At 43.5% G+C, this 24,662-nt stretch overlaps 1 protein-coding gene across 2 annotated transcripts in view; it reads left to right on the top strand.

Annotated features, from left to right (window-relative positions):
- The first annotated feature begins 2,495 nt into the window (after nucleotides 1-2,495).
- Nucleotides 2,496-24,662, top strand: part of neto1l (neuropilin (NRP) and tolloid (TLL)-like 1, like) — a 64,379-nt gene continuing 42,212 nt past the window's right edge. For both annotated transcript variants that reach the window (XM_053412673.1, XM_053412674.1), the window contains exons 1-4: nucleotides 2,496-2,581; nucleotides 3,302-3,358; nucleotides 3,460-3,594; nucleotides 4,023-4,271. In XM_053412673.1, the coding sequence (XP_053268648.1) occupies nucleotides 2,554-2,581; nucleotides 3,302-3,358; nucleotides 3,460-3,594; nucleotides 4,023-4,271 (469 nt within the window). In that variant the 5' untranslated portion in view covers nucleotides 2,496-2,553. The remainder of the gene's footprint in view (nucleotides 2,582-3,301; nucleotides 3,359-3,459; nucleotides 3,595-4,022; nucleotides 4,272-24,662) is intronic.

Raw genomic sequence — 24,662 nt, forward strand, 5'->3', positions numbered from 1 at the left:
TATAATAGGCTTTGCTTACGCAGGGAAATTGACATTTTGAATTTCTTTTCAGCCCATGTCTTTGTTGTGTTTGTGAAATTTTTGGGAGAGAGAAAGCCGAGGGAGAGGCAGCGCACCGCTGTGTGTTTCATGCTTCGTGGGAGTTGTGTGTATACAGTGGCGAGAAAGTGACTGCCTAAGCTTCAGTCCTTCGGTTGGGATGTGGATGGGGAGGAGGGAGTCTAAATCCCAAGCCCATTAAATCACTGTACAACAGATTAGCAGAAGCCTAGTAGTTGAAAAGAGTTCGGAGATTTCCTACTCCCGCATGTGCTCCCTGAGTCAGCGTGGCACCTTCACAGTTGTTGGAATCACCTGATAGGAAACCACACACTTCTCGAGTCCTGAGTTACAGCCCAGTCTGTGGGACAGGATGTAATTAAGAGGAGGTCGTGAGGGACGACAGTAAGTCTTTGAGTAAATCGTTGACATCTCCAGAGGGCTCGTGCACTGAGCACACAGAGTTCCCTCTGCGAGACACAGACGAGAGAGAACAGACAGTCATTGTGTATCGAGTCTGTCACTGCACTACAAAGGCGTTTACACAAGCATCTGCTATCAGGACCAGGTTATTTCAAGCTGTTTCGGAAGCGTCCAGTGGACTCGAGCTTGCGACATTTACTTACGCATTCACACGGACCCGGTCCAAGATTGCCTCTGCAGCGCGAGCATCTGAAGATGGATATTGTCTTGTGGGTGCCAAGACTATTTTGGGAGCCCCTGACTTGTCCCTGAGCACCCTCTGATCAGCTTTGTCATCAGGTGTGACAGCAGCTACACACACTCCCTGGATGCATCCCGACACTCAGAAACTAATAGGTCTCTGTCAGTTCTCTGTAAGGGAAAAAAAAAAGTGACAAGAGCAAAGAAAAAATAATAAGCACGCCTCTCTGCCGACTTTAACTTCTTCAATTCCTGTAGAAATTGGAAACAAAGAGTGGTAAGGAGAAAAACCTGCAGATGCCATTAATGATAACCTTGAAGTAGACGGCAGCTATAGAGACTTTACTGTGGCATCTCTATCACTATAATAACATGAGGAAGGTTTATGTGATAACCTTAAGCTGCAGACCATTGGCTATACCCCCATCACTAAAGGAACATCCTCAATGTTCTTCAATGAGTGAAAGTGTTTTAGATGTATTTAACCAACAGCACCAAACACCCCGTGGAAAGCATGATTTAATGGTTATTGGAGTTTATGCATGACAGTGATGCAACTCTCCATTTTACTATGCATGTTTTCCATGTTGGCTTCGTAGAAATTGGAGACAAAGACATAAATGGGGCAAATCTGGTGGAGCTTTTACTGTAGGACATTATAAAGGTTATTTTTAATACCTAAAACCAAGTTTTTCTTGGAACAAAGTTGTGCCTGGTGACCAAACGCCTGATGAAAGGCATGATGTGATGGTTATGCTGCGATTCTCCAGCCTATTTCATTCTGCAGACACTCTCGTTGACTCTTTGACGTGTCGTCTGTGCGTTTATTGATTGTTAGTTTATTCCGTTTCCTATCTCATTGCCTGTTTCTGCTTACCTTTCCATTTCCTTTGCGCGAATGATGCGCGTGCTGAGCCTGAGATGGATTCTGCAGGACGTGGTTATTGTTCAAACACGCCAGAGCACGCGCATCCACGTGCATATTAGCGCTTCCTTTCTCTACTTTTCTTTGTTCTTTGCCGGTGCGTAATGGCGAGTGGATGAAGTCGCGTCCTGGAGAAGTTTCCGATGCGTGCGTCAGGACAGTGGCGCATTGGACGGCAGTAGCAGAGCTGGATGCGCGGCAAGAGGAGGAGGAGGAGGAGGAGGAGGAGGAGAAGGAGGGGGATCATACATTAACTCCTGCTGGCTGCGGGGGACTCTCCACTTGATAGAAGGCAACGCGGAGAGGATGCTCTCAGAACAACACGGAGGAACCAAACAAATGAATCGCAGCGGAGATCTCACTTAATTTCTCTTCTTGTGGCTTCTTCTTGTTTTCCAGGGGGATTGTTTGTTTTACGCAGCGCAAAGAGAGTGGGAAGCAAACGCTGCGGAGATGAGTGTCTTGTGGTTTTACATGCTCCTGAAGGATCCCCTCTCCTGATACAGGGACCAAAGAGGACGAAACAAGGCTGCCCATGACATTCCCCAAAAGAAGAACGCAAAGGTGGAGCGATTAGAGAAGGGCTGATGACGGGACTATTAATCCTTTCAGTGCATCCAAAGCACCAACGGGTATTGGAATCGTTTGGATGGAAATCGGGCGAGTGTTTAGAACTGTTTCTGGCTTTATATGAAACTGGTGATTAATTGTTGTGGCACATCTGCAAGGATTTTTTATTTTTTTTAATTCTCACTGCCTCTTTTCTTTTTGTCCTCTTCCAACGATTGGTTTTCATGGTATGAGCGGCTCCCCGCTGTGATTTTCCAGAAACTCATCTCAATCTTTATTTATTTTTTCTCCTTTCCAGTATTCCTAAATCTAAATGGAATTAGTTGAGCCTGAAGCCGTTTGTGAAAGGAACAGACATGGTACATGGGCACAGCTTCCATCACGGTAAGTCATCCGTATTCATCAGCTGAAGCACACATGGTCACAGCCTCTTATTGCGTATGCTCATGCGCTACCGAGGAAGAAGTATGGTAATCCTTGAATCAGACTCTTAAATATCAGAGCAACAGATTAATCAGGGATTTCTTGGGGTAAAAATAAAAGGCACCACGAGGTGATGTAGAAACACTGCAACCTGTAAACTCATCCTTGAAGGTCACACTGCGAGTTCTTAGTTTTTCTTTGAATTCGTCATCACTTGGTTTTTGGAAAGTGATTTGAAACAACTTGCCTGTGTCTTTGAATGCATTTTAAAATAATTTGAATGTCATTTTTTTATTCTTTTTTTCAAGATTTATTGTTTTTAAGGGGTGTGGTGAAGATTTATGGCTGAAACACCAAAGTATGTGCTTGCACAAAGTTCTCTATTCACAGCCATGCCGGTTTTCATTTGTTCTTTAAATTGCAGAATATTTTATCCCAATTGCTTGTTGCCATCTTTATTTTCTGTGTTATTTGCTGTTTTGAGATTCTTCAGGTTATAAGGTTGCACAAAGGTCAGGTTTTAGCATATTAGCACAATGCTGATGTACAGTGCATGACATCCAAAACCTGAAATGTGTCCCTCGCTGACTCAGCTGAAGTCAAGCCGTGCAACACAGATAATCCTTTCCATGGCACAGTCTTCAACCCAGGATGTGTTTGTGTCTCCTTCTGCTCTTCCAGTAGTTGCAAGTCTTCTCATACTTGGGTTGTCTGGGGCAACAAAGAAGGATACAGCAGGTACTCTCCATCATCACAACCGCCTCGTCTTCTCTGCACAGATATGGCTTCTCCTCCACGCTTTAATCCCTGACTCTTCTCTTTTGCTTCGTGCTACTTAGCAAAGAACAATTCTGGAGTGAAGCCTGCAGGTCAATGTGGAACTTGGGTGAAAGAACCAGACGGAGGGATCTTCACTTCTCCCAACTACCCGAACAAGTACCCCCCAGACACCGAGTGTGTTTACATCCTTGAAGGTAAATATTCTATAGAAGCAGTATAGGAGAAAAAAAACAAAGGGATCAAGCATATTTATTCCTGTGGTCGTCCTTGGTGGGGGTGAGGGGGGTGGATCACAGTAACAGCTCAAACAATGATGAGATGGTTTATTAAACAGCAAGTGGCTATTTCAGGCTGTTATTTTTTTTTTACCACATACGGAGATGATGCTCGATTTATCGCCAAAGCTAATCAGGTTAGAATATTAGCAAAGTGAACACGGGAACTGAAGACACAGCTCCACTGCTTTAGAGATTAATTGACCAGCAGCCAGGACTGCTGGGGTGTATTGAGCGTGTGGGTGTGCTTAAATTGAAACACGGCGAACATTCATCAGCGAAAGCATGGCTAATATTTTACTCCCCGCTTTGTGCTCAGTGGTAATTATTTTCATTGTGTCTTCCAGCACCCCCGAGGCAGTGTATCGATCTGCATTTTGAGGAGAATTACTCCATCGAGTCCTCTTGGGAATGTAAATTTGACAACATCGAGGTTCGGGATGGACCCTTTGGCTTCTCCCCAATACTCGGACGCTACTGCGGTCAGAACAGCCCGCCCGACATCAGGAGTAGCGGCCGATATCTGTGGATAAAATTTGTTACCGATGGAGAACTGGAAGCGGTGGGATTTTCAGCAAGTTACAACTTCACTCCAGGTACATTTTCTTGGAATTGTTTTGTCCTACTGCATCGGTCAAAGCATTTCTTTCTTTGTAAGCATGTCTATCTATGCTTTATAGCTCCAACGGCACGGCTCCAAATGAATAACAAACGTCATCCAGGGAACTCGGCCTTGAGGGAGCCTCTTGCAGTTTTATTGATTGTCTGTCTGCAAACACTCAGCATTTCCATTGGCGATATACTGTCACTGGCTGGGCCACTCTTGTGACTGGTTGTTATTTCTTCTCCCCCTGTATCCGGAGTGATGGAGAACAGTGTCAGATTTTAATTCTCCTCAGTGGCACCTCTCCTCGGTTTACAGGGCTGGGAGAAGCCGGGAGAAGCTGAGAGAGCGTGGCAAAGTAATCTGTATTGTCGAACACAATCAGGGCAATTATGGTCATGTGTAAAACCTTGGCTTTCTTAATTTGCCTCATCTTCGGTTGAGATCCCATTACTGGAGCTCTGTGAGGGTTGATGACAAGGAATCAGAGCATAACCATGATTTAATATTCTTTCACCTACACTTGACTGGGTTTAATAACACTGTCAACTTCTTTAGTGTGTTTGAGGCTTGAAAGGCACCGTGCCAGGAGGTACGAACACTATGCCAGTTTGTTTCCACAACCCATGGACCTTCAGGGCCATTTTACCATTGGAGAAACACAGTAAGAGTGTCATTGTTTAGACAATAAACACTTATGCAGTACATTTCCCATGAAAAACTAAGGCTACTAGCTACAGGCATTTGGAAACAAAGGAATTGAGGTCGAGAGGGGTCATACATTTAGCTGTGCTGTCTGTGTGTGAGCTGTTATCAAGAAATCCGAACGATAAAGCCGTTCATTGGAAATTATGGTAAAAGAAAAATTGCAGACTGTAGCAATGAAATGTACTGAGCGATAGACCAAAGGATTTGATACCAAGGGCTGTTAAGCTGTAGTGCTTCTGCAGAAGATTTCTGGGACGTAAAAAATGTACTGAAAAAAACAAGAGACATCTGCTGTAGCTCAAATGCATTTCCTTCTAATCACATTGAAAGTTACAGTGTCAAATGTGATTTGGGTTATACAGTTCTAAAAAAGAACTTGGAAAGGGGAAAAAAGTGCAAGAAGAGACACAAAAGTGAAGAGCGTCAGGCGCTGTTGCGTTCTTTGCTGCAGGGATTGCTTTCAGCTGAGATGTGAGGCTCGTAACCTGCAGCTGAGTTTTACACATCAATTGTTCTGTCAGATTTGATAGAAGTTTCCATCTTCAGAAATGCACTCGTGATACCGGAAGTGTGTATTTCAGTAAGGCTAGTTGAGAAACTTAACTTTTATGAGTCACAAGATGGCATTCAGCTCAATGTTAACTATGCTAGCTATCAAAGGAATGAACCATTCATTCGATGGTTAGCATAGTGAAATTATGTATTTGCTTTTTTCCCAGTATTTATTTAGCCTTGTATTATTCATACAAATTTGACCATTTGATAGTTTCTGCAGGTTTTTTTTTGTTGGTCATGTAAAAAGTACACAGATCTTGGCTTGAAGCTGTTAGCTACACACTAGCATGACAATGTCTGTACGTTAGCTCAGCCTGATCTCAGAACTCCAGTTGATTTTGGTATTTACCTCCAGTTTCTGTTCTCTTTCTTCTCATTAATGTCAGATCATGAAGTAGACCTCAGTAAGTACAAAATGTTTTGGTCAATTTTGCCCTTAACGTCTTTCCATATACATTAATTTCCTCAAATTTTTGGGGGGGTTTTCATGACCTTGTGCATGGTTTAGATACACAGAGGTCCCAGAACTGGGCTAAGCTAATAGTGGTTGCATTTAGCTGCAGTCAGTGAAGTCCAGCTTGTCAAGGTTTGATACCAATTGAGCTCTAATTTCCTGAGTCTACAAAATAGTCCTTCCTACTGGATTAGGTACAGCACAAAACACCTTAAAATCTACATCTAGAAAAATACACACGAAAGAAAATATATGTTTCCAGCTTTTATACTTATAAAGGTAAAAACCAAGACTATATCTTCTCAAATATGTAAATTTCTCATATTCTTCCTCCTGCTTCTCTTTGGAGCTTCATTGACATTTTGCTGCGAGAAAAGAAAAAAAAACCTCATGCCTCTTGACTTGATAGGAAATATCTGCGGCGTATGATTTGCATAATTAAAGAGGATAAAAGTCCTGAATTCACTCGACTTGATAATGTGAAATCTGACAGTATGAATAGGGTCTCACATTTGCATCTGCTCTGTGAACCGAGCTAATTCACACAGTCCTCCACTGATGAATGAGAGTGACGGAGAAGAGGCATATGAGGCTGACGTGAATGAGCTCCTTTCACTTTCCCTCCTCAGTCATTTTCGGAGCCAAGTGATAAAAACTCTTACGTCTCTCCCTCGCATTCTGACACTGTTCGCTCACAGCCCTTGATGACTAACGCGAGTAGCATTAGTGAATGAAGCAGCAGTAACTGGAATCTCGCAACATCTAGTGCCATATTATACGTTGAGGTACTTCAGTGAAGCACATAAAGTCTGCAGGTGCTACGTATTCAGTTGATATGTGGGGGAGGAAGTAGGAGTCTGCGGGTGTAACAGACACTTGAGATTCACTCAGAACAGTGACTAAACGACTTTGGCTGCCACAGTGATGTGATGCGCAATTTATTTGTCAAACTAATTACACCCAGATGCCTCGTGCAAGGTCTCCTCTTACGTCAAAGCACAAAGACAGCAGTCTTTTTCCGGCACTGCAAAATATATTGCAGCTTTAGTTTTTTTTGAGGGTATAGAAAGTAAGAGGAATGTGACAAAACACGGAGAATCATACGTATCATTTCCTGTTTAACTAACTCAGCTACAAAGTCAAACTGCCAGTGATGAGACATGTGTAGCACCTGGATAGAGATCAGTAAACACAAGCTAACCAGGCCGTGGAGCCCATGTGATAAGCGGCAGGTGTGACTCTTAGGTTAACCTACTGAATGAGCAGGAAGCACCTCTGCCCACCTCAAGGTTCATCTATGCAGCCTTCACGTATGAAAAGAAATCTGCTCGTCCGATAGAGGGGGTTAGTGCTCCTGCAGCAGTCTCGCCCGGTTCTCCACTTTTCATCACTACCGTCCAACTGGCATTCAATCCCTGTGCACTCTCAGTCCAGCTGTTCTGCGGGAACAGGTTGCCCTTGTGCTTTGGCAAATTAAGTAAATGTGTCCTATAGATGCCTTTAGTTTCTTACCCGCTCCAAAGTCTTTTCTCAGAATTGTTTCATGGTTGAAATTTCTTCCTCCCGTGCCCCCAGTGATTTCCGGTGCTGCTCTATTTTTGTCTGTAGCTAACAAACCCTATTTTATACTGTAGATCCTGACTCAATACTAATTTATAGTATTCAGTTCTACATTCTGGGGAATAAAGTTATTCAAAGGTCAACATCACTTTTGATTTGCCTTTACGGTGAATCTGAAGGTACAGCCATCAGCCACTAGCTTAGCTTAGCCAAAAGACTGGAAACGAGGGAAAAGCTAACCTCACTTTGACTGAAGGTAAGAATGTCAGCCAGCAGCAACTCAAAATCTCACAAAACACCAAGTTTTGTCATTTATGCATTCCGTAAAAAAAAACTTAGAGTAAAAATAGAACGTTAGAGGAGGGTTATTTCTCCATGGGTGTCATGGCATTGTCACAATGGCTTGAAACCCGGTCTAGAAATAGTTTTACCCAAAAAAGGTCTTTTAATATTCTTTGTATCTATTAAACCAAGAAAGTATAGGGTTTTAAATAGGGACTCTTTCAACAGAGCTGGGCTACTTGTTTAAGCCTGTTTCCAGTATTTGTGCTAAGCTAACCGGCAGGCGGTTGTGCTCGCAGGAGCCTCCCATGTTACGTCTTCTGATCTAACTCCCAAATAGAAACCAGGCATTATGGGTGTAAGGTGCTGTAGATTTAACCTTGACATATTATCCTTGAACAACTTTGAGGCAGCATGCAGAGCTCTTCTGTGAGTGTATCACAGAAGTCATCACGTTCTACTGCTCAACTTTTGTGTCCACAAATAAAAAGGCAGTTCAGTCATTCTTCATTAAGATAGGGAAGCCCGAGACAGAGGAGTAAAGCTGTAAACCACCCACGACAGCAGTGTTGACTGAGAGCCCCGGGCCACAGAGGAAAGACTGTGTTTGCAGAAGAATTCCTTAGATCATTTTTATATCGTTTTTTTTTATTTTCTTTGTTTCATCCTCTCTCGCTTCCTGGTTATTTTTGCGCAAAGATATTCACAGTGAAGCAAGGATTGTGTTTTGAATTTGTTGCAGCTGTGTGGTGGTGTCATGTCTTAACAGCCCAAAGCTCCATAAATACATGTATATACTATATATATATATATAGACACACATACAAAGTTGCCTGCCCTAGATTCACCTCATCTCTGGAGGTCAGCAACAAAGCAGAACAGTTGGACTGTGACATTGTGATATATGCAGCCATGTACCGTAGTAATGACACGATATAAAATAGCAAGTGTTATTTCACGTGGATAATGTATATGCACAGCAGGGAAACATATAGAGTAGAGATCCACGGTGTGTTAATTTCTCTGCAAGGCTGTTTGAGCAGACTTGTGGGGTTCAGGTTGTCCTCGGGCGCCACGACCTCGGGAACCCTGTGGACTGGTAGATTAAGTGGTGTTTCAGCACCTTAAGCCAAAGCCAGAGCAAATAGAAGCTGCAAGTTCTCCCCCCCATCTTGCTCCCTGCACTCTGATCATTGAACATGCTGTTTGCAGAGCCAAGACCTGGTCCTGAGGCAGATGCTCTCACATGAAAAAAAAAGTACATCCTATATTAGATATGTGTCGATTTATACCTCTTGTGTATTAAGTTTAAATGCGGATTTTTCCTAAATTCAAAGTCATATTTACTGCTATGGAAAGATGGATCCCTGGAACAGTTACACAGATAAGATTAATGCCATAAGGCGACTCTATGTTTTCTACTCTAAGAATTTAGGCCATGACTAATGAATCTATAATGAAGACGACTCTGATTGTCCTTAACGCCTTTTCGCCGCTCCAAGCTCCAACCGCATTGAGAATCGCTTTGGAATGAAATGAGTCAAATGGTATTTATGATTATGGCTTGAATAGGATATATGGGCCTTTCATAAAGGAGGCAGAGTCACGCGATTGAACCGAGATGGGCTCAAACTGGAAGATTGAAAATTGAACCGAAAGAGATTGACTCGTCGCTCTTGGAGGGAACTGACTGCACGGCGGCACCACCGCAGATCTGGACAGAAAGTGCAGTGACTCCCCAGTTTCACCTCCGTCTCCAAAGCCTGTCCCCGGCTGCAGCCCGACATTTAATTGTTGGATTGCTGTTTGCATCCACCAAACACTGACATTCACGTGGTTGCCAAAGACAGACATAGGGTATCACAACATAGGATCGTTGCCAATCACTGAATCATGAGTTCAAATTGACAATTCTGTAAACCTAAAAAATACAATAAGACATATGTCAGAGGGAATTTGTCAAAACATGGGCAGTAGCATGCAAACAGCCGAATCTTAATGATCCTTAAGTGTGAAAAATGCCATGCGGCTGCAAAATTCATGACACGCAGTTAAACGACATTTCATGTTCGTAGACACAACAAAGCTCACGAGATTCGATCTGGATTTTTTTCTATTGCGTTACCTTTCAACTCAAATCCAATAAAAACACTGTCAAAACATTGTCCCATGCTGCGATCACACCTACGGCACTGGGAGTAAAAATTCATTTTCTGCGCCCCAACACTGGTAGGGGCTCGGATTCACCGCGGAGCACAGAGAGAAGATGAAATTCATGGGCAGACATGGAGAGCGAATTGTCCCGCGGTGCGTTTTCTTGTATTATCCCCAGATCTCTGTGAGGAGTTTGTTTGCCCGGAATGAGCGACTTGCATGTAGTCAATCATAATAAATCTTAAAAGGACAAAAGAGATTCTCTTTCCAATGTTTTGCTCTAATGCTTCTTGTCATTAGTGCTCCTTATAGTGCCGGTGACATTCCCTGGGCGTTTTCTCCCTGATTGTTTAGCACTGCCTTCTGTTTGTGTGATTGTTATGGGTCACTCTTTTATTTTTTCCACCGGGGAAGATGTGTAGGGGCATATTTATCACAGCACAGGGGTGCTTTTATGCAATTTCCCCAGTGTGACGCTATCAATTGAATTACTTTGGCACAGGGGGAAATAGCTGCATCTCTGCTTGTGTTTATTTTTCAGATCACTCATTTCAATGTTACAAAAGGTCATGGTTTAGAGAAATCCGACGTGGGTTTAGAGATCTGGTCGTCTCTTTTGGAGTCCCTCACCTTGCCTGGTGGGTTTGAGATCCGACTGCCCGCACCAATCTCCTTTCAGAGAGAATTCTTTTGCTCGAACGTGGTGAGGAAGACTAACAGTTGTTGCGTTTGAGCTCAGGCGGCACCCTTCCCCTCACTCTGCCTCTGTTTTAGCAAAACGAGATGGATGAAGCGAGTTAGCATTGCAGGCACACCACTTGCAGCTGTGGAAGAGGTCGGTCACACCCTCGCTCTCCTCGCCCATCTCCCCGTCTCTCTCTGTCTTCATCTAACACTACCGTTTTTCTTCTCTGCTCCCCTCTCTCGCCGCCGTGGCCGAGTGCATGCTTCCTATGTGTGTCACACCCGATATATATGGAGGCTGAGGTGTCATTTGTTTCCCTTGGATAACCCAGTTTTTTTACAACCTGGTCATAGATTCTATTGGGAATAATGACATGCACAAAAAAGGCAAGAAACACAACCAATCAGATGATCACACAGGTTTTAGACAAAAAGACAAACAAAGATAACAGCATAACCGAAACAGCACACCTTCCACATCCAACACAAAAAGAGACACAAATCTCTTGAAACTTAAAAATCCCACTTGAAAGTACAGTGTGATAAGAATTACACAGAAAAGACGGAAACCATCTATAAGAAAATGTATATAACGTGTACTTTGACTTTTTAGTTTGGTCCATGTCCCATCTGCTAACACTTCAGCCAGCCACCAGGGGATAAGATGTTTTGGCTTCAATCCTCGGAGCTGGCGAGCTGTCATTTTGTCCACCATAGTCAGCACATTAAGTTTTCCGGTACACACACATCACTTAAACATGGAAGCTTTTCGTTGTTTTTTGTTGTGCCACCAGCTTGTGTGACTGACCTCCCCCTCTCCGTCTCTTTCGGTCCCACTTGTACTCCACTCCTCCCATCACCGCACCTCACTCCCTCCCGCTCGGCACAGAATGTTCTCCAGCTTATCAGACAAAGAGCCTTCGCTCGGGGGACACCCAGTCAGAGTTTATCGTCCGGTGCAACTTAACTCACTATTCAGCAGGATGGCTGATATTTACGTCCATTGGTTGACTCAGCCGCTCCTAGCCAATTACCCTGCAGATCAATCAGAGGCTCAGTCTGCCTCCTGCTTCCATCCTCCGTGGCGGTTTGTTAGCCAGGCCTGCTGTTCAGCTACAGATGCTGCGCAGGTCAGGGTACCTCTCTGCCGCAGCTGCAAGCCTGCAGTAATATAAACCGTGGTGGGTGTGGGGTTATTTTTGTTGCCTGTTTTGGGGATTGTGAATGTGTGTCGACTGTATACACGCACCATATGTGTGCATGCAAGTGGCTGGTACATCTGTGCATGGGTTTGTCTACATCATCTTGGCTGCTTGCCTATTCAAACCTCGGAGTCCTTTCCTGCGCTGCACACACACACAACAGATCGACCCATTGTGTATTCCCAGTGTTTAGTGTACACATGATGCATAGGGTCTACGCTCTCTGAACTGCATTGCAAATTAGCTGGGCTGTTGCTACTGCACTCTTTTCCCTGCAGCTCCCGTTCTCTGCGGGCACAACAGCTCGCCCTGGGCTCTTTGTTTCATTAGCGTATCATCGTGGTGGATCCTTGGCTGTCATGCCGAGCGCCTGACTCTCTCCATTATGCTGTATTAGGCAGCGATGGGATTGAGCTGTGTGCGTTATCTCCACACACATTAAGGCCTCAACCCATTGAAAGTGTCTCAGAGAATTATTCTCCGCAGGGTTGATTGAAAAGGTCTCTTTGGTTTTTTTGGGAAGGTGAATGAGTTTTGTTTGCGAGTCGCTGCCGATCTGTGTTCCTCTGATTTTGAAGGACATCACAGAGCAGATTGCTCGCCATGCTTGACGAGTTTTGTTTTTGTTTTCATCATCCCATCAGTGGGATACTTCCTGCGGGGGGGGCTGGCGTATTAACATACCGGGATAAAAAGTCTTCAAAAGGAGTACAAATGATGAATGTTGTGTTTTCATTACCCAACAGTCGCTCCCCCTGTTTACTTACATCCTTTGTGGCCTCGGATTGGGCTCTTATCTGATCATCTCAGAGCAAATGATTCCAAAAGAATCCAAATCACAGTCGGCATCACGGTTATCCAATAGGTAATGGCAGTTTTTTTTTGTTTTGCCGCTGGGAGAGTGATGTCAACGTTCAGCGATGAAGCCGGGCAGGACGATGATGGGATTATGAAATGCAGAGTTTGAGTAATCCTTCCGACATCTCGGAATGATAAAGCAGTTGTGAATTTAAGCGGACACCCACAACAATCTATAATACTCTCTTGTACGAACCGACAGTGAAATTTGTTGATAAGGCATTTCATGCAAAGAAAGAGCAGCCGGGGTCATATAATGCCTGTCCCTTCATATATACTGCTGGGACCATGTTGGAGGGTTAATGCATATCATTACCATTTTATTGGCTTATGGGATCACCAAGACAAGTGGTTTATGGTTTGCAGCTGACTGTAATTCTCCAGCTTCCCTCAGTCCATCATATTTTATTTATTCAAGGGTTCCCCAGGTTCAACGGAGGAAGAAATATCCAATGTAATAATAATGCAACCAAAATTGTGTACAGAGCAGAACAAAATGGCCAATATGGGTCTGTATCTGTGCTGGATTTGAAGTGATGCCTTGTTTTGCAGCTTATTTATGACAATAACAGCAGAATCTCCATGTAGACCGACCAAGACCTAATTTTGCACATAAAGACCTGCTTGGTTCGTCTTCATTTCCCCTCTGTGTGTGTAAATGAGCTCCACCACACCCAGAGGATCCATTAGGTGAGCTTGCACGCTGCTAAACTGTTTCTAAAGAAAAAAAACAAGTCAAATGTGAATGTTTACTGTTCAACGTCCTAATGTTGTGTGTGACATGTGGTGTCCTGGAGGTGTGAAACAGTTTGTGCACTCGTTTCAGTACATGTTGAGCCATTTCGCTGGAGGTGTCGAGCATTTTCTTGGCTCCGAGACCTTGAGACTCAAAGGCTGAAAATGTCAGGACGCCCGCACAACTGACATAAACACACTCTTAGCGAGGTGTTGGTTTCCAACAGCTTTTTCTCTTTTTTTTTGTCGTCTGTCCAGCTTGTCAAAGCTCAAATCGCTCATCCATCTGTGCTTATGGAAGGAAAGGAGGGTGCGAGGGGACAACTTTAATTTCCCACTCAAACCACTAGACTGTACACCAGTGATGTCCAGCGAGTCAATCAGGACCATCTACTCCTATTGGACCGAAGTCTTGCTGGTAGATTGCCAAGAGCAAGGACCTGGAAAAGTTCGAAAGTCGATCATGTGTGTTCATCTCAAACCAACACTAACAGGCTGCTGGACAGCGTGGCCTCGCTGGCATTTCATTTTCCACTTGGCAAGCTCGATTAATCACAGCGCTCCTATACAATGCGACGCACATGGCCACCCACTAGTGCTGGCTCTCATTATTCCCCTATGCAGGGAACTGTACAGCAAGGGGAAAGTGAGGCAGGGAAAAAGCAAGAGGAGCACCACACTGCTACATAACTGCATCTACTGTATATATATATATGAGCAATGAATGTGACATGAAAAAATGAATGAGAGGCAAAGACTGACGAAAAGAACACAGGATTCGGAAATGGAGAAACAGATTTTGATTGCTGTGAGTAGGTTATAGCCATGCTGTGAGGAAGACTGATAAAAGATTGGGACTGCTCCATGTCCCCTCAAGGCTCGGCTTCGATCTGAATATTCAGCGAGCTGACACTGGCTTTTCTCGCCACCGTCTGTAAGAAGGACGCCAATTGGCTTTTACCTTGTGGCTTCTAATAAGCCGCTGTGCCTAACATGCATACAATCGACTCCTCATAATACCCAGATGCGCCGAGTGCTTCTTGCGCTTCTATATAAACAGCCTTAAAAAGCTTAAAGAGCTTCAGCTGTTTGCTTTCTGTATGTTGAAATTGCCGTGCATGAAAAAAGGCTTTACGAGATAACAGTTTTTTCTGTGACAGTTGTTTGGCTTCATATCTTCAAGACTGAAATTGAGACTTCCTGACTTTATCTCCCTCCGTGCATGCACCGTGATTGTTTATTCATTCCGTATAATGAAATATCTGATCTGCTGCAGGGGGAGATTTTTTTTTTTGAAAAATCCTCCTGTTTGACATAAAGCTGATTATTAATCAATTTCAGCACATTTTATATAACTTGCATTAACTGATGTTGTGGATTGTCAGGTTTTACAGTAAAGTAACTGTTAGAAAATTATTATATTGCACAGACAACTGAGGCCGAATCTGTTTTCTGTAAACATCTGCAAATTAAACATCCCTCAATGATCGCGCATACTGAGAGTGTCTGTAAACAAGAGAGCTAACAGTTGTGTATGTGTGGGGGGGATTAGTTTTGTTTAATGCATGCTCACTGTTCACATACACCGAGCAGCAAACATGCAAACACACAAAGCGCGAGTCAAGCTGGATTTGTGGAAAAACACTCACATGTGTATGTTTTCTCCTAATCCCTACGCACAAACACAGACGTGCACACTGCACCTCCAGCTCCTGCATCTGAACCCTCACATCAAAAAATCCATTTCATTTTGTTCTCCGGTTTGTTTGCAGGGGTCACGTTTGTTCTCCAGTTTGTGTGGCAGGAGTTAAAACTGGCCTGTCAGTAGAAGGGAGAGAAATAACGTCAACTTTCCACATTCATGTCGAAAGATTCACAGCACATACTTCATATTCAGAACCACCCGCACCATGTACAGCAATCTTACATATTCAGGCTTAATCCTTCTGGGCCTCTTCTGGTGAGATGTAGAATTCAAGTGAGATTAAAATCACCCTCCCTTCCCTCGATAGCCGTGTGCCACGGGGACATAATTTTCTTTTTCTTAAATTAGAAAAGATTAGGTTGAATCTGGGAGGCTGGGCTGAGAATTCTGTCGCCCTCTGGGTAACACTTTATTTTCTAGTATTCCAAAGTCTTCCAGCTTCACCTTCTGATTAAGTCCCTATTTCACAGTTTCTCTCCGACCCTCCGTCTCTTTGTTATAGAACAGGCAAAGTGGGAAGTGGACTGATTCATATACCCGGGGATTTTTTTTTTTTTTTTTATACTTCCCTGTGTTTCTAATCACACATCTGTGAGTTAATGTCCAGACAAACACCAGACAGGGGAATAAAGACAAGTGGGAGGTGGGTGATGCTGTTGCATGATTAAGTTTAAAACCCCTTTTAAAAAAACCTCATCGTGTGTTTGGAGTTTATAGGAGAGATTGACTGATCAAGAGCGGAGTCTGACTCATTGATTTTTATCGTGAGGAAACTTGTGGCTGAAGGAGCTCAGTGGAAATGCTTAAACTGAGTGTGTGCGTGTGTGTGTGTGTGTGTGTGTGATTGTGTGTGTGTGTGTGTGGGGGGGGGGGGGTAGAGAGGAAGGGCTTTGGTGTGGCTTAAATATTAATTTGATGGCGGCGCTCGCTCTGGAGTGAGGTTTTAGCTCCGAGCTCTTTTGACACACAACTTGTGAAACATCTGTGGTTCTTTGGCCCAAACAAAGCTGTTATAAAAATAATTTGACAGTTTAGAGTTAGTGTTTTCCTGTGAAGAACGAGGACTGTGCCGCTGCTGCCACGCTCCGAGGGAGAACTGAAACACACGCGACATATTCCTCTATTGCCTCTCACGAGCCTGAAGTTTGTGAGAGGCCATAAGGAGCCTGTTTAGTCGAGCCCGTTGTTTATATACTCAGTTCTGAGTGGACAGTAATTCAAGTAGTTTATTTCCCCGGTGATGCATTTTCATTCATTACATTCAAGTCACGAGCGCTCAGTATAGTTCTGTTTACAGAATACTGAATGGGTAAGCTGTGGACTGTCTTTTTCGTCTCTTGTTTAAAAAACGCTTTTACATTGAGATGCAGCAAAAACAGCTGGGGATGTAAAAACTACAAAATTAGCTGACACCTTCTCCATGTCGCACCAGAGAACATTATTTGACAGCTCCATACACAATGGATGGCATTTTGTCGCTCCATCTGCATGTGTGCCGGCTGGGGTAGTATTTCGCCAATTTGTGTTTAGGGAAAATGCACGCCTCGCAGATTCTACAGTGAATCAAAGAAATGTAAAGTGAACTTAGTACTGAGCGGGTCGTAACAACTTCTGATTAATGTCGGTGTTTATTGGTTGAGTGCAATATGAGCGTAAGTCAGCGAGGGAGTGAGCAGGGAGGATTCAAGGCTTCTGCCCTAATCCTGAAGTGGTTATTTGTGATAAAATGTACATGACCTTATATGTGAATATGTGTTTCTGTGAATGGATACGTTTGATTGTGTGTGTACATGTGTGTATTCCGATTAGTTGTACTGCTGCACAAGGTTAACAAATACATTTTATATTCCAATTCTGATGTTTTATGTCTGTTGCATTGGGAATTAGCAGTTGTTTCAGATGCTGCGATGCATTGCAGTTGAATATTGCTGTGATTATCTTGTCTATGTTCCTGTCAAACAAGTAACGAGGGTTAATGCATGGTAGCTTTACACTAATCACCCCTACTACAAGGAAGAACCGCAACTAAAGCACTTGAAATCACAAGTACAATCTCAAGGATCCCTCGCTGGCTTCCCGAACTGTGAGCACTTCCAGTCGTCTTTGTTTAAATGCGAAACCGTGACTGAATTACAGTTTGTCTCAGGCTCTGTAGTGGAGGTAATAACCTTTTCCTGTACATGCAGCCCTTATAAAGCTTTACTTAAAGGTGAAACCCATAACTTCCCAGTCATTGCTGCTGTGTACGGCAGCGGGGGGGTAATTGCGGTGATGCTGTGCAGTCGTTGTGATAGCCAGGTGAGGTGTTGCTATGGTTTACTACTTCAGGCGTCAGCTATGAATGGAGAATGTGCCAGCGAGGGAAGTGTGTTCCAACTATTCTTAGCACAGCAGAGGAAATGTACTCGGAGCTCTCTGCCGCTTCATCATACAAGGTGAAGTTGTCCTGCCTAATCCTGTATTTGGGGGTTTGTCCCTCAGATGAAACCTGTAGGAGTGGCAGGTGTACTGTACTTCCATCGCCATGGCAACACTAATCGGCATGAAGTCAATGTTGTGAAATGGTCATGGTGTGGTGAGGCACGACTGGGACATGTGCATGTGCAGGGCGTGACGGCCGCTTCGCCGATCCGCTGCATCTTGTGTCTGCTGCAGATGTGATTGATGAGGTTTCTGGTATGATCGCTGTACTTCCTCTAATAAAAGTAGGACTGTGTACTTAGATGCCAGGGCTCTAATGAGGACATACATCTTCCAGTCCTGCAATAAAAATAAAAACCTTGCAAAACAAATGAGTGGATTTAGTGGACAGAAACCCTGGAGGCCTTTTTACTTTGAAACAGGGACAGGAAGTGTTTGTGTTTTTTTTTGTGTTATATTTGTGTAAGCTGCATATTTGACAGATCGCCCTTGAAACTGGTGAGACACAATTTTCATTGTCTACTTTACTGTGCACGGAAAAATAACGTGGCTGTCTAAATGAAGTCCAAAATGTTCTACGTTGCACATTCAGTGCAGCCAGGGCATTCGGGTTAGGACGAGTACTTCCTTAAAGTTTTAGAACCTTTGTCGTGATACGGGTGTAGAGCGGCTGTGGATATCGCGGGAATCAAACGCTCTCCCATGTCGAAGTCCTGTGTTCTGTCAGCTCACTGGGCCGTCCTGACCTTCTCCCACTGCAGACTCTGTCATTCTTCCTCATCTAAATTACTACGGCTGCTAGAAGTCGTCTAAAAATAAAACCTAACTGTGTGTCGTAATAAAACATTTGTCCAGACGCCCTTTGGGATTGTTTTTCTTTCACAGGACGTTCTCATTAACCAACATTTCAGATACAGGTTATTGTGGGACATTGCTTTTTTTCATCAGTGAGTGTAATGTTAATTTCCACTCCAAGCTCCAGAATCTCTTTGGGGGTGTTTGCAGTGCAATCCTGATTGGGATTGGATTTATTCATTTCATTAAATGGGAGAAGGATTTCATCAGCTTGAGGCAGAAGTTTGCCTGGGGTTCAGATTTGCGAAGCAACACAGATGATCGTACTTTCCTCTAAACTAACAGATGGGATTATGGAGCTTTAGACACTGAGCGACAAAGGAGTTTACATGAGGGCAGAGCAGGAGGAACCATCAGTCCTTCTTCTGTGCCAGAATGTTCATTACATGTGTTATAACAGTGAGTTCTTAATGACTTTCCCAGTGCCGTCATCGCGCCTTTTTCTCTTTTTTTTCTTTGAGCAATACTGTACCGCAACTTGGCCAACGTGATTAGCCGGCACACCATAGAGCGGCGTTTCATTCCATTGGAGAGAGATCCTTATTTGATCCTACTCCTGTAGCTTATTTCCCTGTTAATACCCCTTCTGATGTCTGATTAAAACTCTCACATGCATACAGCACCCCCACCCCCCCCCCCCACCCCACACACACACACAGACACACACTCACGCACACATATCCCCTCCATCAGGCACAAAAAGCCAATTTGAGAAAATTAAAAGTCTTTTAAAAGGACGTAGTTATCTCGCCCTTTTTCAAACGGACATTTTTATGTAACTCAATTGATGCATGACTGCCTCCATTAACTCCTGATCCCTCAGTTGGTATAAATACTCTTTTCAATTTAGATAGTGGCGAGTGGTGAGTGGGGCGTTGCGGCGGCGTGCATGTAGAGTGCCGACCTCCGCGGACTTCTTGACGAATCATTCATTCTTTGGTGATCACGCTGATACTCACCTACTGCTGCACATCCCGAGACCCAGATACTCATCTCTCAATCTGTTCCGGTGACTAAAGCCTGAAATTGCAATATCTGAATCTTTTGTAACACTACCCTGTGCCGCCATCTTGATTTTTAGTTTTTTTTCATCCAGTCGCAGTCACCGCAATCAATTTGCCTTCAAGAGGCAAACTGTGGTTATTCCTCTCCTCCGTCATCAACTTCCTCACTCACTCACTGACTCGCCCGGCAGCGTCCGAGCCGCCTTGTGTTTTTCCTCACTCCCATTCCTCTGATGCTCGTACTCGCACCCGAGGGAAGAGGGGAAAGAGAAGGAAATAAAAGAGAGAAGGGGAGAGATAGGGACACTGTAATGGGGGTTTATCAAAGTCAACCTGAATTGTCTCACAGTGTGAGGCTGGACTTCAAAGCCTCCTCTCCACTCCACTGCCAGCTACTCCGGACATCCATCCACCCCCCCGCGCAGGGTCGAGAGCCTAAATAGACTAAATTGGACGAGGGAAATGTTTGTATTGTAAAGACAGATACTCTGATGAAGGTCTAATCCCGCGCGTGGCGGCGTGACTGAACGAAGCTGACGTTATGGGGAGTTGAACTCGAAGGTGTCACATGAAAGAAAGAAAAGAAGAAAAAAGCGAAGAGGCAGTAGTCGTCCTCACTGGTAGATTATGCCAGAGCGCTGCGAGGGCCGCTCCAACATACTTGACATGCTATCGATTCGAGAGAAGATGAAAGGAAATTCTGTGTGATTTGATTTCTCATTCTGGGGTCTTAATTCCCCCTGATACGCGTCGACGAAACAGACTGTCTTTTTGATTGCAGTGAATCTGACCAACAGGGTTATTCTCACTGGGAGATCAGAGTGTTTCTCCCATTTTTATTAGACTTCAAAGGTTATGCGCAGAAATACATGCAGTGTATATACAGTGTATGTAGTCGTATTTTTTTAGAAAGCTGCGGACACACTTAAATCCATCATGCATCTGTGTCCGTTCGGATGCAGAGCAATGTTTCTATACTTTCCTGGCAGTGATGAATAAAGCTCTATTTTAATAATGATCATTTTAAAGGAGCGTTGGCGCTTTGCATGGTAAACCCATGTTGGGGATGAAAATTCATTATGTGAAATGCACTTTGCATCCTCCACACGTCACAGAGGCAGATATATTTGCATAAAGCTGATCATGCTTCACTTTGAACTGCACGGTGACAGATCATCCTCTGAGAAGCCATATTGCCCCAGTCTTGAATGGAGCTCCCTCGTTAAGTCCAGGCACCAAATAACAAAGGCTGTCGGTGTCGTGCCGCTGCCGAGTGAGATTGCAGTCCCACGTCTTTGGTGTATTTGTGGCTGTGATATTGTGAAAGGAGAAGTTAGATGTGAGATAAAGGGGATATATTGACCTTGTGCTTCAGTTTGTAGCTGCTGAGTTCAACAGGAAGCTGCACTATTTGCAGTCATAGACTGTATATAAACATGGACATCTGCTAATTGTTTGTTGCTGGATACGTAACGTTTTTTTAACCTGCATTTGCCCAATTGAAACAATTAGCTAAGCAATTGCCTTGAATATAAAGATGGCTGTTATTGGTCATAATTCCTGCCTCCTCCATGTTAGCAGATTACATCAAATGCATTTTTCTCAAAGATGGCATCTATCGTGTCAGGTAACTCCTGTTCAAGTGCTTTTTTTGTCAGGCAAATTTGGTTGTAATTAGTTATTTGGTGCAATGAAACTGAATAAAATGTCATGATAGCATCGACCATCTTTATAAACATTCTATGATATATATATATATATAGTGCTTACAAGTCAATATATTCGGATAGTAAGCATGGCATCAAAGCCTCATACGTCTCTAAAGTTTGTGATCAATAACAAGATCGATTTTATAAAAATTCCCGAATCAATGTCGGTGTCTGTAACATGCCGATCTCCACACAACATTTACGATCCACTGAGCCGGGCAGCTAGCGTCGCTAAAAGTTACAAACAAATCTCCTTGTGCACAGACCCTCCCAGAATTCACATACTATATATTTGTTCCCTCTTCCACATAGATGCAGTGCAAGAAAGCCGCAATGGCCAATGCACCAGTGTCACACACACATGCACACAAGCAGACACACACACCTCAACTGTGTAGTTATTGATTGCTTCTCTCTCTTTTGCTGAGACCGATGCTGTTCCTTCGAGGATGGTGCTGGACCACTTGGCTCACTCTCCCCCTCTCTCGCTAGATAGTTATCCTTCATCACCACACACTCCCGGCCACTCCCACACAGACACACAAACACACACACACATTACCCCGAGTCGCCACATCACTTGCTTCTGACTCGCAGTCCTCTCCGCTTGTCTTTTTTCCCATCCTTGTCTGCGTCTGTCAGGCTCGGTTTTGACCCACTCACCATCACTTGCTTTTCCCATTTATCACCACCCTTTAACAGCATGTATTCTTTCACTTCCCTCCTTCCTTCCTTTATACCGCTCCAGAACCTCTCTGTGTCTCTCCTTCTCTCACCTCACCAACACTCAGGGCCAGTTTTCTGTTTCCCACGTCAGTCTCTGTTTCACCCCTGTTCCTGGCATTTGTCAGTGGATATGTTGTGACCTGACTCAAGATGCTGGACATGTTCTCGGCTACACTCACCTTCCTTTGTCACCGTCTGTCACTTCAGATGATTCACTACGCTGATGCACACAGTGTCTTCTTTTTTTTAATTGCTTCATTGCCGATCTTCATGACAGTTTTAGCAGTTATGTAGTCGTTATTATGTTATGGCTTCTAGGAACATCATCTTCTTTATTGAGGAATCGGTTGTCCTGTCTAAATTCCTAAATTTAAGTGATACATTAAACTGTCTGACTGCTGTCTAAAATCCAATTACATTCAGTTTACAACATATATAACGGAAACAGGAGAAAATCCTCACTTTGACACATTTGAATAATGGAATTTGGGGAATTTTTTACCTATCAAATGAATTAAACTCACAGAGTTTTTCCCAATTATTTTTACTAGATATTAAGTAACACATTAATACAAATTAATCAACTCTTTTCAATTGCAATGTATATATTTCTTCCTATTGATCAAACAAATAAATCCAATTATTACGTACATAGACCCCTTGTAATTATCTTATGTTTAAACTTTGTCATTCACTTAAGTTACACGTATGAACAGCCACAGTCTATTTTTAGCTAATAACACAACATGTTTTGTCAACTGCCACCAAATAAGGATTTGAGCAGTAATTAAATCCAAGATTCACTTACCTTTTCCACCAGCACTCAAATTAATTAACCAATGTTTAATGGATGAGTTCATAGAGAAGAAATAGTGTAACTATGTGTGTTATTAGCATAAACACATTATGTTTGTTTGTACATGAGATCATTTTATCACAAATGAATTTAGAAAACTAGGTCAGTACAAAGGCTTCTCAAAAGTGTTCTTCCAAGTGCGTCCGCTATATTCAGACAAATTGTCTTTCTCAGCATTAAAAACATATTCTCGTATGATTTTGGATTGAAATAATTATATTGAGCTTTATCCCTGTCACGGACCATGGCACTATACAGAATGCAACCTGTTTTTTTGTACAGTAGGATACAACTTCTTTTCTAATCCAAAGTTACAGTGAGAACATCTTCACATACCGTATGTCACAGTAGTTCCCGGCTTAGTATCTTTCCTTGAGAGTTACTCCACCAGCATGTGAATCGCTGATTGCTTGTGACAGGTATATCCAGACCTAGCTGCAGCTCTCACTTGGTTCAGCACGGGGGTTACAGAGCACTGCTGTGTCTTTGACACATCCCCTGTTAACAGTCAACTCAACCAGCCCTGTGAGTTAAGGCAGCTATATGGCATATGTAGCTTTTTGCAGTAGTTATTTGGGGTGCTTGGTCTAATTTATGACCCAAATTGCTGCCAGCCACCAGGGGGCTATTGAGTATGGGCTTTATTTTTGGGAGCAGTTATATATTGTCCATCCTCGACACAGACCAGGCTGCGTTAGTGTTTGACTGCAAGTACAATCTTTTTATCCACACTTCTTATCGTTGCTGTGGCTCAGGAGACCGAGTGGGTCGTCCACTGATCAGCATGTCTGAAGCTCGATCACCAGCTCCTTGATTGTCCTTGGAGACAACCCCAAATTGCCTCTGGGAGCATAAAGTCACCCTGCATGAATGCTGTGTGAATGGCTGAACGTGACTTTGTATGGTCGATAAGACAAGAAAAGCAATTTATTAACCCAGTCTATTCACCATTTACTTTTGCTTTCAGAGAAATAAACAGGGGAGGCAGTGGGGACTCAAATTAATATTGAATTTGGCAGCTTGACCACTGTCCTTCACAAACTACTATTTGATGCTGCAAAGTTGTTTCAAAGTCGGTGCTTTCGAAAAAACTCTGACCAGTTATGCAGCAGGAGATGATGTCGGCGGCATCCGCCTTGTCCCCAGAAAGCTTCCTTGTTTTTCGAACTGTGACCTGTTGAGTAATTTGGTTGTGGGAATCACAGTTGGAACAGATTAACCAGCACTAATCTCCTCATCTGCTGTGTCAAGCACAAGTGGGCTTTCTCTCACTTATTCGTTGGCACCCATCAAAAATAGATATAGACTATTTTTAACTCGGCACCCGTGAAATAATGCATGCGAGGGGAGGATAATGAATGATCATAGCAGGTGTCAGAAGTATTCTGGTTTAAAGCCTAAGGGCTGGGGGGGAAATTGGACAGATCTTGCTCTGTTTATTTATTCATGCCCAAATCTGGCAGACAAGTAGCAAAAGCTATGTTGTGCTACAGCCTCCCTGCTGCTTAGACCCCTACAGCTAGTGCTGAGAGCTAGTGCTTTGGCTAGTGTCCTTATTCCTGCTTATTGTAGTGGGTGCAGGCGAGGGTCCCCCCGCCAAGTAGGCCTTATCCTGACTTAAAGCTGCAAGTATTACGTGGGAAAAAAGAATCATCACTGCTTTAAATGAGGTTGGAGCAAATTTTAACTCCTTCAAACTCCAAAATCCTGACTTTCAAAAGGAGGACAGAGGAAGAGTTTGAATAGTAATCTCCTGTAATATTGCTGTAGCTTTAAATGAGGAGTATGCATCAAGCATATTTTTGACACAATTTAAGCGTTTCACTTACCACTGAAAGGCAGATAGCAGAGAAACACATGGATTTTTGCCTCGCACTAGTATTCACAAAATGAGTTTAATTAACAGCCTAGTACG

The sequence above is a fragment of the Pleuronectes platessa genome, chromosome 20 (assembly GCF_947347685.1).
Source record: "Pleuronectes platessa chromosome 20, fPlePla1.1, whole genome shotgun sequence".
Lineage (NCBI taxonomy): Eukaryota > Metazoa > Chordata > Actinopteri > Pleuronectiformes > Pleuronectidae > Pleuronectes > Pleuronectes platessa.